The following is a 21,418-nucleotide window of genomic DNA, read 5'->3' as shown; positions in this document are numbered from 1 at the left end:
ACACTGAGTTTCTTATCCAGTATGGGGCCCAAGAATATGGATTTCTAACAAGTTCCCAGGTGATACTGATGCTACTAGTTCGAGAATTATTGGTTTAAACAAGTAAGGGATTGATGAATATCAAAGGGTAAAGGATTGATGGCATAGAGCTAGGCCACCCAGGCCAGGTACTGTGGTTGCATGATACCTTGGGAACCTCAGCTCCTTGAATTCTTCTGCTCTACTATCCTTAGAGTGTGGCTTTAGGCCTCATAGTCCCATCATGACCTCTGCAGTTCCTTGTTTCCATCAGGAAGAAAGATTTTTTCCAGAAGCTCCATCTCAGGACTTCTGCTTATGGGTTTTAGCTTAAGACTTTGTAAAGTGGACCCCTTTACCTGTAAGAAAGGCTTAGAACTATAGTTGATTCATGGTCAGTTGGCAGGTTTTAAAGCTAGCTATATTCCACCCTGAGCAAAATTAGATATGACAGACATCCTTATCTGCTTCATAATTTTAATGAGGGATTTTATATTTCATAGGTCAATTTTTTTTTTTCTGGGAAGTAGGATACAAATAACTTTTAAAAAGGGAACAATCTGAGCTGGAAGGGGATTTATAGAAAGTGTTAGAAATTTGGAATCTCTATTTTGGAGAAGAGAAGCATGAGCTGCTCAGTGACATTGTCATGGGCCATTGAAAGCTCAGCTGATGACTATAGGTTCATGCTAGTGCAGTAAAGAATCTTTCCAATATAACAGCTCAGGAGCTGAGAAAACAAATAGCATGACTGATTCAAAGCTGGAGCCTAGTAAGAAAAGTGTATTGGTAGGTTCAGAGGGTAAGAAAATTGAAGAAACTGATAAAGCAAAGGTTGAAATGTCATCCCCAGGAGTATGGGGCTACAGAGAAATAAAAATACATTCCTTATTTCTCTAACTCTTAGTCTTTATGCAATAATTGAACCAAAAAACTTAAGAAAAAGTGATTTCAGATGACAGCTAGTCTCCAGTATAATTTGTCTCAAAGGAGTATAATAGTGTCTCAAAGGAGTCACTAAAATATTTTAACTTCCAGCTCCATATTTAAATGGGATTTTGTTTCATTCTATTTTGAACTTTTAAAAATAATATTCCTTTAATTGAGAAACAATAAGACTACAACCCTTGACCCAATTCTGGTGTTTGTTCTATGTTTTAGTTCAGGTTTCTTTTTAGATGTAAGAAATAGAGACCAACTGGCATTAGCTAGCCCCTACCTAACAAAGGAAGTTTACTGTAAAGGCTCACATTGAAAGAAAAAAGGACTGGTATCACAGTAAAATCTGGTCTTATGGACATTGAAGCTGAATGGTGGTTGGGTTTCAAGGTATCCAGAGTCGACAGATGTTGATTCCAGTAGTCCCCAGTCTGCATAATTCTGCTACTTCCTTCAGTTCCACTTTGAGCAAGCTTCTTCGTAGTTTCTACCCACCATGGTTTTGCACAGGGCCCTCTAGCAAATTCTTAGTTCAAATCTCCAAGAAAGAATATGATTGTCTCAATGCATCTTTTTGTGTCAGAGGTGGAGAAGCTGGCTATGGACTGCCTAAAATCAGGTGCGCATGTCTAGTCCAGTCATTTTTACCTGATTGGACCCGTCTGGCCAGACATGGTCACCTAGGCAGCAGAGGCTCCTGATGGAGCAGTTAGGCATGATAGCTGGTTCTAGCTAATACAATTGCAGGTAGGTCAGGAATAAGGAAAAATGGGCCCAGCACTTACCCAGGTACATTTTGGGGTAGAAACATTGTAACAAAACTGTTAAAAACAAACAAATGAACAAACAAAACCTCTAATCATTGTGTTGCTTGTTCAGATTCTGCCAGATGCACTCTCATAGATTTGGAGCTGGAGTTCTGTATATAAAATATAAACATAATTCACATAATTATGGATTTTTTTTTTCTTGAAAGAAAGACTGCTCATAGTTAGCCATTGATCAGTAGCATTGACCCATCATTGTAATGTAAGTGAGGAGGCAATCACTGGCAGAGAAGCTCCTTAGTAACTCAGACTTTCAGTGTCACAATTTTTGCCTTAAAAATTATTGTCAAGTTTACAAATAATCCCTATAAGTGAAACAAGCAAGAGTTTCACTTTGGTTTATTACAGTTTTTAGTTGCAGTAAACCTTACTTATATGTATAAATTATTCAAATGCCTAGAAATGCTGTTATGAATCATATTGCATTCAAACATCTGTAAGACTTCTGTTTCATATTAAAAACATTTTATTAAGGAGTTAATTGTGCTATACTTATTTCAGGAGTTATAGTCAGGAAGTAAATTTAATTTGAAGTACACTTAGAAATGTAACAGATTATGTAAAGTAAGTAATTTTCAAGTTAAAATTTACTATAATTTCCTACCCCATAATGATTACAGGTTACAGCCATCCTAGGTGTGTTAAGAAAACATGTCTGTTCTTTAGGCTCAAGTTGTTCATTTCAGCAATGGTTACTTGGGCACTATAGAATTTGGAGTTATGGTAAAGTATTCACTGTTATTTTATTTGCAGCATTAATATGCTTTAAAGGATTACTACATGGCTATTTCTCCGATAAACATGACTAAATTCTTTAAACTTCCTTAATTACTTTCTAAATGTGAGTTGGATATCTGTTTGGGTAAATTAAGTTCTTTTTAAGTTTTTTTTAATGCTTCTAGGATTTTTGGTCATTTGAGAGGTAGGAGAGATCCCTGAGAGAAATAGTAATATTCCTACTAATTTATGCAAGTGAAGGTTCAAGTAATTAATTTGAATTTTAAAAGATGTAATATCACTTGTATTCCAAACAGTCTTATCTGGTTATAAATAAATAAAACTAAACAATGGTTTAAATACATGTAGGTAAAAAACAATCATGGAAAGAAAAAGTATTAGTAGAAGGTCAAACACTGAGGAAAAATAATGGAATTATCTATTCACAACGGTTTATATGGTTTATATAACTGCTAGACCTGAATCTCAAATTTAGTTCTAGGATTTCTGTCAGCAAAACTAAAGAGTAAAAACAGAATAGTTTACAAGATAGAAGAAATATATCAGCTCCTCAGTAGGAACTAAGATCTTTGCCTTACATTAACATTTTAAACATTTTAATTGATAAATATAACATGTGTGTAGAAAATGAACAAAATGTACAGCTCAGTAGATTATCACAAAGCAAATACTTCTGTAATTAACAACTAGAACATGAAAATAAACAAAGCCAATAAATACATGAAATTCTCTCCTCCCTCTGTCCACTTCTAATCACTGTCCCTTCCCCCTCCCAAAGGTAACTATTATCCTGACTTTTATGTAATCATTCCTAGATTTTTCTTTATCATTTTAACACTAAAGCTTACATCCCTATACCATATAGTAGAACTTTGCCTGATGGAATTTATATGGGATTTATTTAACATTATGGAGGAGGGTTGGGAGGTCTAGCTTTTTTTTGCTCAACTTTATGTTTGTGAGATTTATCCATGTTGTTGCACAGAGTTGTAGTTTTCATTTGCATTGCTATTTTGTTGTGTGAATATAGTTCAATATATTTATCATTCTACTGTTGAAAAGCATTTGGTCCACTTACAGTATGAAGTAATTTTGAATTGAATTCTACTGCTAAAAGCATTTTTTTCTTCTTTTTTTTTTCTGTTGCCCAGGCTGGAATGCAGTGGCACAATCACGACTCACAGAAAGTCAACTTCTGAGCTCAAGTGATTCTCCTTCCCAGTAGCTGGGACTACAGCCACGCACCAAAATGCCCAGCTAATTTTTTGTATTTTTGTAGAGATGGGTTTTCGCCATGTTGCCCAGGCTGGTCTCAAACTCCTGGGCTCAAGCAGTCCACCTGCCTCGGCTTCTCAAAGTGCTGGGATTACAAGCATAAGCCACTGCAGCCCACCAAAGCATTTTTATAAACTGTATCTTGATGAACAAGTCCACGCATTTAAACCGAGAATATTCCTCAGAGTGGGATTGCTAGATCAAAAACTGTTTTCCAAAGTGGTTGTGCCAAATTATACTCTCACCAGTAGTACATGACAGCTTTCCATTGTTTTACTGCCTCGATACCTATATTGTCAGTCTTTTTAACTTTAGCCATTCTGATGCGGTTTTCATTTGCATTTTCCTGATTAAAAATGAATCTGATTTTTCCATAAGTTTGTTGATAATATTTTCTCTTGTGAAGATCCTGCTCAAGGGTCTCATCCACTTTTGGTTTTGACAGTCAATCATTTCCTTAGCGATTTGTATCAGTTCTTCATATAACCTATATATAGGCCCTTAAATATGTCTTATAAATATTTTCTCCCAATTTGTGCCTTGCCCTTCATTCTCTTTAATGTTGTTTTTGAATGGACAGAAGTTCTCAAATTATCAATTTTATGTAGTCACATTTATAATTATGCCTGGTGACCTTTGTTTTATTTCAAATGCATTCTCTGTCATGAAGACAATTTATACCTTCTAAAATGTTATTTTATCTTTTACAATTAAATTTATAATGAATATATATGCATCTGATTTGGGGATAAAGTTTGAGGTAAAGGTCATGTTTCTTTCTTTTTCTACATGAATATCAAATAGACCAAGCACTATTTAATTTCAAAAGTCCTTTTACCATTGCTCAGAAGGGTCACCTTTGTCTTAAATCGTGTTCATTTATATGGAAGTCTGTTCCTGTGCTATCCTGTTTCTTTCATCTTTGTCTATCCTGACACCATCATAACACTGTCTTAATTACCATAACTTTACATAAGTCTTGATACCTGGTAGATATCCACCCTCATTATTCTTCGAGAGATCTTCAAGAGTTTATTGATATTTTTGGTCCCTTGCATTTTCATATAAATTTTAGAAAAAACTGACCATGTTACACACACACACACACTGGGCCTTCGTATGTATTTATGTTGAATCTATACGTCAGTTTGGAAATAGCTGACATTGTAACAATATTGAGTCTCACAACCCATGAACATAGTATAACCATTTATTTAGGTCTTCGTTTTCTTTCAAAAAAAAAATTTTTTTTTTTTTTTTTGAGACGGAATCTTGCTCTGTTGCCCAGGCTGGAGTGCAGTGGCGCAATCTCGGCTCACTGCAACCTCCACCTCCCGGGTTCAAGCAATTCTCTGCCTCAGCTCCCGAGTAGCTGGGATTACAGGCACCTGCCACCACGCCTAGTTAATTTTTGTATGTATGTATGTATGTATGTATGTATGTACTTATTTTACACGAAGTCTCCCTCTGTCGCCCAGGCTGGAGTGCACATGCGCGATCTCGGCTCACTGCAAGTGCAGTGGCGCAATCTCGGCTTATTGCAACCTCGGCCTCCCACGTTCAAGCAATTCTGCCTTGGCCTCCCCAGTAGCTGGGACTACAGGCGCGCGCCACCATGCCCGGCTAATTTTTTGTATTTTTAGTAGAGACGGGGTTTCACCATGCTGGTCAGGATGATCTTGAACTCCTGACCTCGTGATCCGCCTGCCTCGGCCTCCCAAAGTGCTGGGATTACAGGCGTGAGCCATCGCGCCCGGCCTCAAAAATGTTTTATAGTTCTCTTTGTAGGAAGGACAATCTTTAACTTATTCCTAGTTACTTGCTATCTCATGCACTATTATAAATAGTATCTCTTTAAAACTTCAATTTTATATTTGTTACTAATCTAATTGAAACACGTTGATCTTTGAACATTGACTCTGTATCCAGCAACTCTTAAATTAATTTAGTAATTTTTTCTACTTTCTTTTGGATTTTTCTATGCACATATCATCTATGAAAAATTAGCTGTATTTCCTCTTCTTGATAAATTCGAAGACCCTCAATAATCTGAATTTGACGTGCAATTTTCGTTGTAAATTCAATAAAAAGTTGCTAGTGTATTCAATCTCCTTTCCAACTCACAAGCTCCCACTTTCAGTTTACTACCCCAACAACCCCCACCAGTCTGGAGGATTTTGAGCCTAGACACTCCTGCAGAGCAGGCTCCTGTCTCGGCTGCGGAAGTGCGCGCGCCCTCGGCACCTTAACAGTTCCGCCCCTCTCCCGGACCCAGCCAATCAGCGGCCGCCTCTTGCGCGCGTCCCAGCTACCAAAATGGCGGCTGCCGTTGGTGCGGAGTGCGGTTTGTAGTGCTGTTGCCCTGCTCATCCCTTTGCAAAATGTGAAAGAAGCAGCGGCTGGTGGAGGCGGGCCATAGGCAATGAGTCGGCGAAGGAAACATGATGACAGCCCTAGCCCGAAGAAAACGCCGCACAAAACAGCGGCGGCTGAGGAATGCGGCTCGGTGGTCGAGCCAGGGAGGAGGCGGCTGAGATCGGCCCGCGGTTCGTGGCCCTGCGGGGCTAGAGAGGGGCCTCCCGGGCCAGTGCGGCAGCGAGAGCAGCCTCCGACCGCCGCTTTGTGCAGTAAAAGTAACCCCGAGGGTGAGACGTCGGCAGCGCGGCCTGCCTTGGCTTCGGCGCCGCATCCCCACAGCCCAGCTTGCAACAGGGAACTCTCGGGTGGGGGTGGAGTCTGGAGTGTGTATTCTGTCTCTGGGATTCACCCCTCGAGAGCCCAAAAATAATCCTATACCACTCCCCGATGGGCTTTTGAACCCGAGCTTGAGCACTACCCCGTTAGGTTTGACCATCCATTTGCCTCCGCCACAGGAATAGGTCATGTGGTTTACCTGTTTGCGGGAGGGCGGCTGCTTTCCAGGCTGCTCCTCCAGTCAGCAGCAGTGGTGGAGTGAGGAGAAACAGCTGATAGGCCCGCTAAGCTCAGTTTATGCCCGGAGAAATTATTTCTCCTTAAAGCTTTTTTTTTTCCCCCGTGACCTGCTTTAGAGAAGAGTTCATATGAAAAGGTAAAGTTTGTCTCAAAGCCTGGTTGATGTCTCACCTCATTATGAATAAACCGGAAGTTCCTGTGTGTAACATCCCTCCAAATAAGATGCTAAGGATCCCTTTCGTCTCGATTAGTTTTAGGTGTTACTTTTTAAAAGACTTCTAGTAAATCTTAGTTGGAACTGAAGCTCATACAAAAGCCTTTATTCTGGAGCATGTTCTTGAAATAGTGCTTTTTTTCATCTTACGTGTCTTTTTTTTTTTGAGGGGGAAAAGAATCTCGGTCTGTCGCCCAGGTTGGAGTGCAGTGGCACAATCTCGGCTCACTGCAACCTCCGCCTCCCGGGTTCAAGCCATTCTCCTGCCTCAGCCTCCCAAGTAGCTGGGACTACAGGCGTGTCCTGCCTCAGCCTCCCAAGTAGCTGGGACTACAGGCGCCCGCCACCTCGCCCGGCTAATTTTTTGTATTTTTGGTAGAGACGGGGTTTCACTGTGTTAGCCAGGATGGTCTCGATCTCCTGGCCTCGTGATCCACCCGCCTTGGCCTCCCAAAGTGCTGGGATTACAGCCACCGCGCCCAGCCACCTTACATGTCTTTAATAATACTCGTATAAAGCAATTCAGGAATGAACAAAAATCTTTATAAAGATTTGAAAGTGATTCTAGACAAAAATTCCCAAGCATTGGATCACTAATGGTTTTTGAAGAATCGCAATTAATGTAGATTAGATAGAGTTGGTGAAAGGGGGCTAAACATATTTAGGTTTCTGTTGGGTTACTTTGGATTTTTGAATGTACCTATAAATTACAGATGGTTCCCCAAAGCCTCCAAGTCTCAATGATAATAAATAGAATGACTTAGGTTATACAGTATTGTATTATGCATTCATAGAGCTTCTGGATTATCTAGAAATGTTTGCTATTTACAATGTGAAGTTTGCGAAGTGCTGCGTGGATTTTTATATGAAACAAGCATTTCTGTTACGGTTCAGGTAATTTTCTCTGGGAAAAAAAATTATCTTGGACTATAAAAGTTAGTCTAAGCTATTTGACCTTGGGGTCTTACGAAGTAAGGTAATGCTTTAAAATGCAACAATTGTTATTTTACTCATATTTTATATAGAAAGGTATGAAACACCAAAGAGAGCGCTGAAAATGGACTCACTGTCATCTTCCTTCAGTTCTCCTAATGATCCAGATGGACAGAATGATATCTTTTGGGATCAGAATTCTCCATTGACAAAGCAGTTAGGTAATTAATTATTAACATTTTTTATGTGAGTAAATATTTGATAAATCATTCAGATTTAACTAGAATTCTAGTCAGATAATAGCATCGGGAACCTCTGAGAATCTTATATGGTTTTATCTGTATGAGTATGTGATGTAAACACATAATCCTCTAAGCTGCACTAAATAAAATTATTTTCTAAGAAGTGACAGCTATTTTTTAAAATTGAGGGGTTTTTGTTTAAAATTTATAGAAATGTCTTTGTTTCTTTAGGTAAAGGAAGAAAAAAGCAGATTTACACCACAGATAGTGATGAGATTTCACATATTGTTAATCGTATTGCTCCTCAGGTAAATATCACTAGTTTTATAGTTTGTTTTAAAACAGTGAAGAATGTGCCACTAAGTTTTTGTAGTTTCTTTAAATGAAAAGTATTGTCTATTACAATTCTTTTTTCCAAAAATAAGGCAGCAAAGATTGCTGTTTTGCCTTTTCTACTTTTGAAATACATATTTTGAAAAAAGGAATATAATATAAAATACAAGATATTTTCCTAAGTATAAATCTTGTTTTAATTTTTTAGAGTAATTTTTGACTAGGGCATTGTGTTTATCTGTAATGTTGTGCTTAACAACAGATGGCATCATTTTTCAAGTTGCTAAAATAATAGAATAAGGCAGTGAAAAAAGTTTATACTTTTATGATTGTTTTGTGATTGGTACTTCCTGTCTATAACATTTCCCCATTGAAACTATTAATATTCACTGACTTATAAGATTATCAAGAAACACTTACAAAAGTGGAGAGCACTGAATTCAAATTTAGTCCTCATTCAACCTCCTGTGCTGTGTGACCCAATGCAAGTTATTTAAACTCTCACCACCTCAGTTCATTCAGCCATGAACTAGAATTATTGTGTTGCTCTTGCTGTCTTCATTGGATCATTATGAGGATTAAACTAGATAAAAATTCTTTGTAAACTATAGAGTGCTATAATTGTAAGGTTATGTTAAGGTTGTTACTGTAATAGAACCATCTCCAAAGGTTTTTTTTTTTTCTTGGACAGGCATGGTGACTCATTCCTGTAATCTCAGCATTTCGGGAGGAAGGCTGAGGCAGGAAGATTGCTTGAGGCCAGGAGTTTAAGACCCCGCCTCTTAAAAAAAAAATTTTTTTGAGTGTTTCGTTTCTTTTTTTCATTTCTGTTCTTGTATTGTTTGAGTGAAATAGAAATATGTTCAAGTCAATCATTTGACACAAAGCAATCCAATAACTCTAATATTATATTATAATTACTAAGAAGCAAAGGCTCAATACCTGAAACTGTTCTGAACTTCTTTACTTTTTGTTCTCTTTTTCTTATTTAACATTTAAATCCAGAGAACATTTTTGCTTAGTGTCTTCTCTAAAGGAAGTATACCATTCTTCCTTAACCTGCCCTTGAATAGTTACTATATGTTGACCATAAACAATAGATGGCACTGGCCCAAAACATGGTTTGAAGAATTACTGTCACCCAGGTGGAAGAGACAGGAAATGAAGTTTTTCTTAGCAGCTATAAAATATCCAAAATTACACCTAGCACAGTCAAAACAACTCTGTTGCTACTAGCTCTACATTCCATTTTTAGCATGTCATAGAAATTCATTTTACTTACAGTTCATTAGTTAAATAGCATTTATGCCATAATAGTACTTACTCTATAAGTTAACAATAGATCTTCATTAATTGTGGGTTTCACATGAAAGAAGCATAATAAAATGTGTTTGGGCGGGCCAGTCTAAATAGTGATAAAAAGATAGTTGTGAATAAATTATTGGACTCTTTACCTAAGTGGGCTGGAAATTATAGCTCATATAAAGAAATGGCAACAGTATGCAAGTGGTAACTTGTATAAAAGAAAAAAATATGGTTAAATTAGTAGCTTTAAAATGTTACCCTCTTAAACTGACTACTTTTAAAGCATATAAATCTTTAGCAGTTTCAAGGTCTGTTTGAAAGCTTGTCATGTTCTCAGAATGACAAATACTTATATTGTTTATTTTTAGGTGAGTCATTCTCAAATCATTTAATTTCCTTTTAACGTTTTCAGAGATAGCATTTTTTTTTAATACACGCTTTTATTTTGGTTGGGCAGTCAGTTCACTTTCTACAGGGATACTTTTTATACAATGTTGTTTATTTGAAGATGGTATATATCTTCATTTATACAGCTTTGCACAGTATACCTTTTATAATGAAATGAAGTAATGCCTTTAGATACCTTATACAGCACCTGGATTATGGTTGAAAATCAATAAATTATGTAATTATTCATGAAGAAATATGTAATATAACACATATAAATAGCATACAAACATACGTAGGACCCATGTATATGTAAAATTGGGTACATAAAGTCATAATTTAGTTCTCTGAAAATCGAATGAATTTAAAATTACTTTTGTAAATGGCAGAGTTCATAATTAAGACTATTATTGTCTTTAAATTCAAGATTGTTGAAATAAAAGGGAAAATATATTGAGTCTGAAAGTGAAATTACTGATTTTCTTGAGTATTTGCAAAGCTAAATGCAACTAGGTTCAAGTTGACATTAAGAAAACTTTTTTGATTCATTGAGGATTTGAAGTACCAAGTTGTAGGGATCTTTTCACCTAAATCTTCTAGTAAATAAATGTAAACTGACACTGGTATGCCCAGTATTGTGCTGGATGCTGAGTTATTCTAAGAAGAGTCCTTGCCTTTGAGTAGCCTATAATCTAGTAGTAAAATTATTTTTTAACTTGTGTGATATTTGTGTTCATTCTAGGTACTGTAAAATAGAGTGAAAATGGTTACTTGATGTGATTTGTTGGTTTGGTTTGCAATTAATGCCTAAAGCTCATTCTGTAATTTTTTTGTGTGATCAAGTGACTGAAAGGTACAGCAAAAGTATCCAGGTCTAAAATGCCTTTTTTCTGTATATTATCTGGGCTAAACTTTTCTTCTTTCTCTATTTTTTTATTCTTATTCCTGTCTCATTCTTAGCATCAGTTCTAACCTTGCTCTTATCTCTTAATTCATTCCTGATCTTAATTCTGAGTGTTCTTAATTTAGGTCAACATGGATTGTCCAACTTTAGATAAAGATTATAATAAGGATAAAGAAAATTTGGAGAAACAGATGGTACAGGAAGAATTCCATATGTATCTCCTCTCAATTCTGATGATTTCTGCCACAGTTTCTGACACTAATGTTTTTATAAGTATCTTAGGACAATTAAAATGTCAGTTTTCTTTTGATAAAAACATGCTTCTTTTATTAAATATACATTTGATAAATTTAATTCTTAAAACTATTTTTTTAAAATAAGCAATTTGTAATTCTGAATGTTTTCATTCTCTGAAACATAAGTGGATCAATTCTTGTAGCTTATTATTGCTATCTCCCAACTTCTTATTGTTTTTGAGTTTGGTAACTGTTACCTCACCAGAATTTAGGAAATTAATTCAAAATCATTAGTTTTTACTTTCTTTTTTCTTTTGTTTTTTTTGGAAGGGAGGGGTTGCTACACTGATACTTTATACCTGTTTTTTTCCCTATCTGCCAAAGGATGAAAAACCAACAACAAATTCTATGCTGGACATGTGGATTGGTGAAACTGCTATTCCTTGTACTCCCAGTGTAGCAAAAGGAAAATCAAGAGCAAAAATCAGCTGCACAAAGTAAGTTAAGACTTTTCTGCTTTTCTGAAATTCAGTGAAGCAAATATTTTTTGATAATACTCCAATTTAGTTTTGTGAATATATCAAAATTTTTGTTAATAAAATTTCCACAGTTTTGATCTATCAAATTTTGGATTTAAAATAATTATAACTGTTAAAATCTTAGAGCTTTAACATCAAAATATGTTAAATAACAGTTGGATATAATGTCTCAGAACATTTTTAGTTATTTTTAAATCTTGTTTAATAGGTTAAAAACACAAAATCAAGAAGAAGAACTTATGAAACTGGCTAAACAATTTGATAAAAATATGGAAGAGCTAGATGTGATTCAAGAGCAAGACAAGAGGAATTATGATTTTACCCAGACGATTTCAGAAACAGAGATTTTAAGTAATTATAAAGATAATATACAGATGCGGTCATTACATAATATAGTTCCCGAAATAGATAATGCTACAAAAAAGAAGTCAATCAAAGGAAACACCAAGATATATGTGGCAAATAATCAAAATAGCAGTCAGAAGCCATTTGACCAAACTGCTGAAGCAGCCTTTAATGCTATTTTTGATGGTTCTACTCAGAAATGTAGCGGACAGTTAAGCCAAGAACTGCCAGAGGCTTTTTGGAGCACCAATAATACTACCTTTGTAAAGACAAATGCTTTGAAAGAGGAGAAAATCATTACTAATGAAACTCTGGTCATTGAAAAACTGTCAAATAGAACCCCACGATCACTTTCTTCTCAAGTAGATACACCCATAATGACAAAATCATGTGTGACTTCCTGTACTAAGGAGCCAGAAACTTCTAATAAGTACACCGATGCATTTACTACCAGTGATTTTGAGGATGACTGGGAAAACTTACTAGGTAATGAACCTTTTGCTATGCAAAATATCGACATGCCTGAACTCTTCCCTTCTAAAACAGCCCATGTTACTGATCAAAAGGAAATTTGTACCTTTAATAGTAAAACTGTTAAAAATACGTCAAGAGCAAATACAAGTCCAGATGCCAGGTTAGGAGATTCAAAAGTATTACAAGATCTTTCTTCAAAGACATATGACAGAGAATTAATAGATGCAGAATATAGATTTTCACCAAATCCAAATAAATCAAACAAATTATCATCCACTGGAAATAAAATGAAATTTGAGAACTCTTCCAATAAAATCGTTATTCAAGACAAAATTCAAGATTGTATAGTTACATCTAATCTGACAAAAATAAAGGAAGATATTCTTACTAAATCTACTGTATATGCTTCTGGAAGGAAGTCAGCTTTGAACACAAGATATTCTAATGAACAGAAAAATAAGTGCATTTTAAATCAGTCTATTAAAGCCCCTGTTAATACTGATCTTTTTGGCTCTGCAAATCTAGGCAGTGAAACCATTGTTAGTAACCCAAATCAGACTAGTGCATCAAAAGTAGGTTCTTTCTTTGATGATTGGAATGATCCCTCATTTGCCAATGAAATTATTAAAGGATGTCATCAATTAGATAATACCTGGGAAGCAGATGATGTAGATGATGATTTGTTGTACCAAGCATGTGATGATATTGAAAGACTAACTCAGCAACAAGGCATTAGAAAGGACAGTAAGACATCAGAAAGTATATGTGAGATCAATAATAATTCCGAACATGGAGCCAAAAACATGTTTACTATATCTAAACAAGGAAGTCATTTGGTACAATCAAAGCATTTGAATCCAGGCAACATTTCAGTGCAGACATCTTTGACAAATAGCTCACAAATAGATAAGCCAATGAAGATGGAGAAAGGGGAAATGTATGGAAATTCTCCAAGATTTTTAGGTGCCAGTAATTTGTCTAAGTATTCTAAGATCTCAAACTGTCAGATAAATAATCTGCATGTGTCTTATACTAACACTGATGTTCCAAGACAAGTGAATAGTTCCAAATTGGTTCTTTCAGGAAGTTCAAGTTTGAATGTAACTTCAGATCACATGAATACAGAAATTGCTACTTATAAGAAGAAATTGAGTACAAAGCAGCTATGCCATAAGACTATAACAGATGAAGCTCAGAGCAACCTTAACAAAACAGTTGGATTTTCAAAGTTTACATTTACAAGGATGAAAAATTCTCAGATTCTTTCTCAGTTTAATCAAAATTGTATAACTGGAAGTATGTCTGATACCAAAATTACTCAGGGTGTGGAGAAAAAGAAAAGTGTCAACCCATTACTGGAGGAAGCTGTTGGACAGCAATCTTTGGTGAAACTTTCTGAATCTTTGAAACAATCTTCAAAAGGTATGTATGAAATATGAAATAGTTTTCTTTGAAAAGCATCTTAAAAAGTAGTAAAATAATTATTTGTTGTTTTTGAGTGTGAGTAATGTATAAGGTAAAACTATTCTATGACGTTTAACTAGAATTCTTAAAATGATACTTGGAAATAATTATACGGCATTATACAGAGTAGTTGGTTTATTTTTCAAAATATTACATTGAATTCTTTCCCAGCATTTAATACAAAGACTGGCATATAGTAGGTACTCAGTAAATATTTTTTGAATGATTTATTAATTCTTTCTTGGAAAATCATACCTTTAGATATATGTATTACAGTGTTCATTAAGACTGTATTTACTAAATTGTTTTAAAACTTGAGTAATCTTCTGGGAAGCAGATGATGGAGCAGTGAGGTAAATAATATTTAGAAATTTAGAGCATTCTAATTAAACATCTTTACTAGTGTGATATTTGATATAAACGTGCTAGTGGTGATGGTTAAAATTATGATTTACTTATTTGATAACAGCTATCATTTCTGATTCTTCCAATTGCTCTTTTCCCCAACTCTCCATTCTGTCAATAAGTTTCATTCTTTCTGTCTCAAAAACCGTATCCCCAAACTGTCCATTTTTCTTTCTACAACAAGTTAACATTTCTTGATGAGACTACTGCAGTTCTTTTATCTATCTCCTTTCAATTCTTATCTCCAAATAGTGGAATAGCCTTTTAAAATTGGATGGGCAAAAATGGCATTTCTATGCTTAAAACAACCTTCAATGGCTGCCCGTCATATTTCAAATAAAATCCAAACTGTATACTGTGACCAGCAAAGCTGTGGATTATCTCTCTTTAACCTGTGTCTCCTCTTTTTTCCTTACCTACTAAGCTTCAGCTATACCAGCTATCTTTTAGTTTTTCAAACAGTGTATGTTTTTCTTCCTCGTCCAGGAACTTAGACCGTGCTCTTCCCTTTGACTAAAACTACTTCTTTTCAACATGTGACCCCTCCCCCACTCTTTCGTTGGTGCTTTCTTACATCTCAATATAAGTACTACTTTCTCACAGAGGCCTTCCTTGAAGAGTCTATAAATACATCTCCTTGTTTATTTTTTATTTCCTAATTGCTTTCATCACAAGTTGCAATTAAATATTTAGTGACTCTTCTCTGTCTTGTTGGCATTACTGTTACAACTTTCCTATATAAGTGACTTTTTAAAAAATTTACAACAGTAATATGCTAGTTATTTAAAAAGAAAAGTAAAACAGTATAGAATAATTTAAAGGAAAAAGTTAAGTCTTCTGTTTCTCCTTCTGATAACCATCCCTTAGGGAAAACCACTATTAATTGTTGGTATGATGTAGCATTTTCTATGAATATAAAAAGATATGTGTGTGTGTATGTACATATATATGCGTATGTGTATATATATACCTATAGATCTATTTAAATATTAATAAATCTGTATACCCACTATTTGGCAACTTGCTTTTGCCTTAATATATTATAGCTGTCTTTTCCTATTAATAGATATAAATTTATTTTAGTCCTATTAATGACTGTGATATATATGGTGGATGTATCATAATTTAACTGTTTCTCTGTGATGGAAGTTTGGGTTGGTTGCAGTCTTTTGCAATTACAAACAATAATCCAGTAAATATCCTTCTGCATAAATTTCTGCATGCTTGTATAATTGTATCTGTTAATTCCTAAAAAATTGCTACAAGAGGAAGTTTTAAAATTTGATAGACACCACCAAATTTCTGTCCGAAGCAGTTATACCAATTTGTTTTATCAACACTAATTCTCTACACCCAGGGTGTCCAATCTTTTGGCTTCCCCAGGCCACATTGGAAGAATTATCTTGGATCACACGTAAGATACACTGACACTAACAATAGCTGATGAACTAAACAAAACAAAACAAAACAAAAAAAAATCACAAAAAAATCTCATAATGTTTTTAAAAAGTTTATGAATTTGTGTTGGGCTGCATTCAAAGCCATCCTGGGCTGCAGGTAGCCTGTGGGCTGCAGGTTGGACAAGCTTGCTTTACATGATAGCCCAAACTAGATATTTTGAAATATTAAAAATTGTACTCAATCTATAATACTTTTAAAGTGAGTATATTGTAACTAAATCAAGCATGTTCCTAGCATGAATTTATTTACAGATAGAGTTGACCCTTGAACAATGTGGGGGTTAGAGGCGCTGATCTGATTTGCAGTTGAAAGTCTGTGTATAACTTTTGATCCCCTAAAAACTTAACTGCTAATAGCCTGCTGTTGACCAGAAACCTTTCCGATAACATAATTAATTAATACATATTTTGTATGCTCTTATATGTATTATATACTGTATTCTTACAATAAGCTGGAAAAGTGTTATTAAGAAAATCATAAGGAAGAGAAAATAATATTTACTATTCATTAAGTGAAAGTGGATCATCATAAAGGTCTTCATCCTCATAATCTTCATGTCTCGTAGGCCGAGGAGGAAGAAGAGTAGGAGTTGGTCTTGCTGTCTCAGGGGTGTCAGATGCAGAAAACAACCAACAAATGAGTGGACTTGCCAGTTCAAGCCCATGTTGTTCAAGGGTCAACTGTAGTTATAATTCTATAAAAGGCTAAACCTCCTGGAGTATTTGAGTTTTCCCAAAACTCCTATCTACCAATCTATCTGCATTTCTTATGGATAATCTGCCTTTTAGCTTACCTTATCAATATTTTCTTTAAGCTTAGTGATAGTACTGAGTCTCTTAATTACTATTAACTTTGTTGATGTTTTCTATTGTTTCTACTTCCTTTTACTTTGGTATGTAGCAAGCTGCTCTCCAGGGAAGTATCTCTGAAACAAAACTCACTTAACTCCCTCATTTATTTCAGGCAGGAGTTGGCAAACTATGATCTGTCCAAATCCAGCCTGCAGCTTGTTTATGTATAGCCAGCACACTAAAAATGATTTTTACATTTTAAATGGTTGGAAAAAAATTAAAAGGAGAATAATATTTCATGACATTTGAAAATTATATGAAATCCAGATTTCATTGTCCATAAACAGGTTTTATTTGAATACAGCTCATCAGTTATTTATACATTATCCATATTCATTTTTGCTACAGTGGTACAGGTGAGTAGTTGCAACAAGATATTCAAAGGTTAACATTCTTGCTTTCTGACTCTTTACAGGAAAAAAAAAAAATTACTGACCCTTGCACTGTAAGATCAAGATTAAGAAGAGCAGCTTTCACTTAGTACTTTACAGTATTTTAAGACTTCATTGTGTATTTTTATTATAGATTGAGTTAAAGGAAGGACTGATGGGAAAAATGGATGAGCCCCTAAATCAAATTTTCATGGTGTGACCTGATTATCATTTGAAATTATTTTCTATAATATTGCCAAGCAAATTGTAAGACCAATTTTAGGAAGTTATATTTTCTGTTGTTGTAGATTATTAACCTGTTTTCTTTCCACACAGTCAAATTCAGTGTAAAGTCTTTGTATGTGTAGTCTTGAGTTTGTTGTGTTTCTCAACTTTGAGACTAAAGTATTAGATAATTAGTCAAGCTAATTAGAAAGTATCTTCTGGTGTCTCTCTTTAGGAAAAAATAGCTACAGTCTGTTAGGTAAATAGCTTAGGAAATAAAAGCCATCAAAACCATCTGGGAAACTTATTTAAAATATGTATTTCTTAGCCTGAATACCCCCTCCCATTTCTGATTATACCAAGAAAGGAAAGGGAGGCAGATTATATATTTTGGAAAATGCCTCTGTTTGTTAGTTAACAAGAGAAATGTCTCAAATTGTGAATCTTTTTCTAGATGTCAGAATAAATGATATTTCTCTTCTGTCAATATTACAGATTCTTCTCAAAAAGCGTATTTTACAACATAAATCAATTTTACTGGTAAAAGTTTACTTAAATATGTATTAGGGTGATAGTCTTAAACTTAAAATATCGTTTAAATGAGAAAGTGATTTCTAATACAAAGCTTCAGCTTACTAAGTTGAGATTATTTTAAAGTTTCTCCAAAATGCATCCTCCAAATAAAAATATAATTTCTGACAGTGAATCACAGGTAACCAGTTTGACATGACAGATTTCATTTTATCACTCTAAAATATATTTCCTCAGTGGATGAAATGAAAACTTTATAGCTCTATAGGAAAAAGTAGGTGTGAATATTAATATAACATCTTATGTAACTATACACTGTTTGAGATTGATAGCTAATTTAATTCCTTATATTTTGACTATTTTCCTATTAAAGTTTACATAACATTTTAAATCGCAGTGTATCCTTTTTAAAGATATATTTATTCGTAGGTCACATAAATTAGATGTCATTGTCCACAAGAATTATTTGGTGGGTAGTCAGTTTTCTACCAAATTGAATTTTTTTAATTAATTAATTAATTAATTATTATTATACTTTAGGTTTTAGGGTACATGTGCGCAATGTGCAGGTTAGTTACATATGTATACATGTGCCATGCTGGTGCGCTGCACCCACTAACTCTTCATCTAGCATTAGGTATATCTCCCAATGCTATCCCTCCCCCATCCCCCCACCCTACAACAGTCCCCACAGTGTGATGTTCCCCTTCCTGTGTCCATGTGCTCTCATTGTTCAATTCCCACCTATGAGTGAGAATATGCGGTGTTTGGTTTTTTGTTCTTGCGATAGTTTACTGAGAATAATGATTTCCAATTTCATCCATGTCCCAAATTGAATTTTATCACACTGTGAAAAGAATGTATCAAATAGAGACAGATCCATCAGTGCTTGATTTTCTTTTGAACTGGAGCATTATATCTGTATTATGTACTTAGAATTTTATATTCAGTAGTTTAATTTGATTTAATAGCCAACTAATATGGCAAATCTGGGTGATTAAAAAAAGCAAAAATTAAAGCACATATTGAATGACTTTATAGCCTATAAAAGTAAAACTCATCTTTTGTCGAATTTTTAGAGGAAGAAGAGAAAAATAGAAAGTGTTCTCCTGAAGAAATTCAGAGAAAAAGACAAGAAGCGCTGGTTCGGAGAATGGCTAAAGCACGAGCCTCATCTGTAAATGCGGCTCCCACTTCATTTCTTTAATGAAATATTAGTTGGAAGACTTCACGAAGACTGCTGATAACTATCTGTGATAGGAAATTTTTTTTTCTTGATTTCTCTGTGAGAAATGTAATGCTGACTTTTATAAAGCCTGGACGTCTACTTTATTTAATAAATCAATGTTTGCAATGGTAAATGAAACATTTCCTTGGACACGTATTTGAAAGTCATAATATACAAGTTTTGGAAATTCAGGAAAGTTAGCAATTATTTACAGATATCATACAGAGGAAAGTAGTTATATTTTTAAATGCTATTATTGCAGAGGATCATCGAAAAAGAGGTAATCTACGTTATTTCCTATTCTAATGTCTTTTCCTAATACAAAACTTCAACTTTCTAAGTTAGTAGAGACTATTTTTGTAGTTTTACTTTCATTAACTGTTGCTTAAGGTTTTTATACACTTCCAGATTTTAATTAATACTTTCATATTTCTAGGAACATGGTTGATATGAAATAAAGGACTTTATTTGTGAGGAAATTATGTTCAGTTCTTAGAAGTGGATTTGAATTTTAATAATTCTAAAATGTGACACATTTTGGAAACTTTCCACCATATTTAGGAAAACTGATTTTAGAAGTCTAACATAGAAGAAAAGAAGTAGTGGATTGTCTACAAAAGTAATGTGGCATCATTAACATTTAGAACTGGCAGAAACTTCATATGTCATCTGGTCCAGCTTCCTTATTGTATCGGTGAGAAAAAGTAATACTGTTTTCAAAGTCATAGACAAGTTAATGCTGTGCTACAATTAGAATGATTTCTTTGGACACCTAAACAATTATACTGTTTGTTTCAAAGTATCAGTACATAAAATAACTTGAGGGAGTATTATTTTCTAGTATAAAACAAAAGATGTAATTAAAAGCACAATAAGGACTGTTTGATAATAATGCTCATTGTTCCTTATTTTGCTTTAAAGAATTAGTCTTTCCAGGATATAAAAATGAGAACCTTTTTTCTTTTCAGTTTTTCTGTAACTGTGTAATTTTCCCCTCAATTAGTTTACTTACTTTACTCATCTTTTCTTCTCTATTACTGTTTTGTTTTTTCTTTTTTTGCCGTTTTGCCTATTTGGAATTTGCTAAACCAGTAATAGAAGTCCAACTAGAGGGCGTAAGGCAGGGAGGATGCTTTATTCCTCTTAAATGGTTTTAGGAGATCTAGAGAAAGTTAGAGATATGAAACACCTGTCATGGTGTGGCATTTATCACTATCAAGTGTCTCAAAGCTGTGATAATATGGTAGTTACTGCCCTATAGCTATACAGATACTCCTCAACTTACCGTGTAGTTACATCCCAATAAACCCATCATGAGTTGAAAATACCTTAAGTTAAAAATGCATTTACTACACTTAATCTACCCAACAACATAGCTTAGCTTAGCCTACCTTAAACATGCTCACATCACTTATATTAGCCTAGAGTTGGGCAAATCATCTGGCAACACGGCACACTGTAGAGTATCAGTTGAGCTGATGCCCAGCATCGTGAGAATGTTGTACCGCATACCTCTAGCCTGGGAAAGAATCAAACTTTAAAGTGTGGTTTCTATTGAATGCATATCACTTTTGCACCACCTTAGAGTTGAAAAATTGTTAAGTCAACCATTTTAAGTTGGAGACTGTACATCAAAAATGGTATTTTCATATATACAGTGGAGTACTGGAGTTTAGCTAACCTATATTATTTTTCTAGGAATATATAATAACCTAGATAAATGCAAGTAGTTTCTATGTAAGAAAATAAAGAGCTGAGAATCTTTTACTAAAAGTGGCTTCACTGTGTTATGACTATGCTTTGGATATCTCTGTCCTTGCTTAAGCTCCTCCCTGCTTAGTGCTTGCTTTTTTAGCCTATTCTGTTCATTCATTTAGACTCAGCCTACTAAGTCTGTTTCTTTGAACCTTGTACCTAACCATCTTCACTGGAATTGATTGCTTCTCTCTGATCATAATGGTACTGATTATTGTGTCTGTCTTTCATTGAGCAATACTATAATGCCTTTATGTGTTGTTTAGTTGTATAAATCTTATTTTATAATTTGTCATTTTGTGTCTCTGGTAATTCTGCCAAATTCTTATACAGCCCATAGTATTATTTGCATAATAGTTTTCTCTAAGTGACTCCCTTTTTTAAAAAAAAAAAAAAGAAAAAGAAACTTTTATAATACTTCTTGGTGGTGGCAGGTGTAGTGGCCCTGTACGTCTGAACCCGACATGACTGGTTTTTAGGGTCA

General features: G+C 34.6%; 1 protein-coding gene and 1 long non-coding RNA gene across 3 annotated transcripts in view; one reads left to right on the top strand and one right to left on the bottom strand.

The window, feature by feature from the left end:
* Positions 1-7,091, bottom strand: part of LOC103889827 (uncharacterized) — a 220,563-nt gene extending 213,472 nt beyond the window's left edge. The window contains exon 1 of the long non-coding RNA XR_008522390.2: positions 6,691-7,091. This is a non-coding gene — a long non-coding RNA (uncharacterized LOC103889827). The remainder of the gene's footprint in view (positions 1-6,690) is intronic.
* On the top strand, positions 6,048-20,952 carry ETAA1 (ETAA1 activator of ATR kinase). 2 transcript variants are annotated; one of them, XM_002811951.5, is made up of 6 exons: positions 6,048-6,442; positions 7,971-8,099; positions 8,352-8,428; positions 11,670-11,782; positions 12,033-14,065; positions 19,031-20,952. In XM_002811951.5, the coding sequence occupies exons 1-6, from the start codon at positions 6,220-6,222 to the stop codon at positions 19,156-19,158; spliced, it is 2,703 nt and encodes a 900-aa protein (XP_002811997.2). In that variant the 5' UTR covers positions 6,048-6,219; the 3' UTR covers positions 19,159-20,952. The 2 variants fall into 2 exon arrangements, with proteins under 2 accessions (XP_002811997.2, XP_054404102.1); XM_054548127.2 differs by lacking the exon at positions 19,031-20,952 and adding an exon at positions 16,937-17,273 and having other exon boundaries at positions 6,075-6,442.
* The last annotated feature ends 466 nt before the right edge of the window (positions 20,953-21,418 follow it).

Source organism: Pongo abelii, chromosome 12 (genome assembly GCF_028885655.2).
Source record: "Pongo abelii isolate AG06213 chromosome 12, NHGRI_mPonAbe1-v2.0_pri, whole genome shotgun sequence".
In the NCBI taxonomy this organism is placed as follows: domain Eukaryota; kingdom Metazoa; phylum Chordata; class Mammalia; order Primates; family Hominidae; genus Pongo; species Pongo abelii.
Note: the sequence above shows the minus strand (reverse complement) of the source record. Positions and strands in the feature narration are given on the sequence as shown.

Excerpts from the sequence above, each read along its gene's own strand:
- ETAA1 (XM_054548127.2), top strand. The coding sequence starts at position 6,220 with ATGAGTCGGCGAAGGAAACATGATGACAGCCCTAGCCCGAAGAAAACG. Across the intron at positions 11,783-12,032 it reads GCAAAAATCAGCTGCACAAA|GTTAAAAACACAAAATCAAG; the intron begins GTAAGTTAAGAC and ends CTTGTTTAATAG. Across the intron at positions 14,066-16,936 it reads TTTGAAACAATCTTCAAAAG|GCAGGAGTTGGCAAACTATG; the intron begins GTATGTATGAAA and ends CATTTATTTCAG.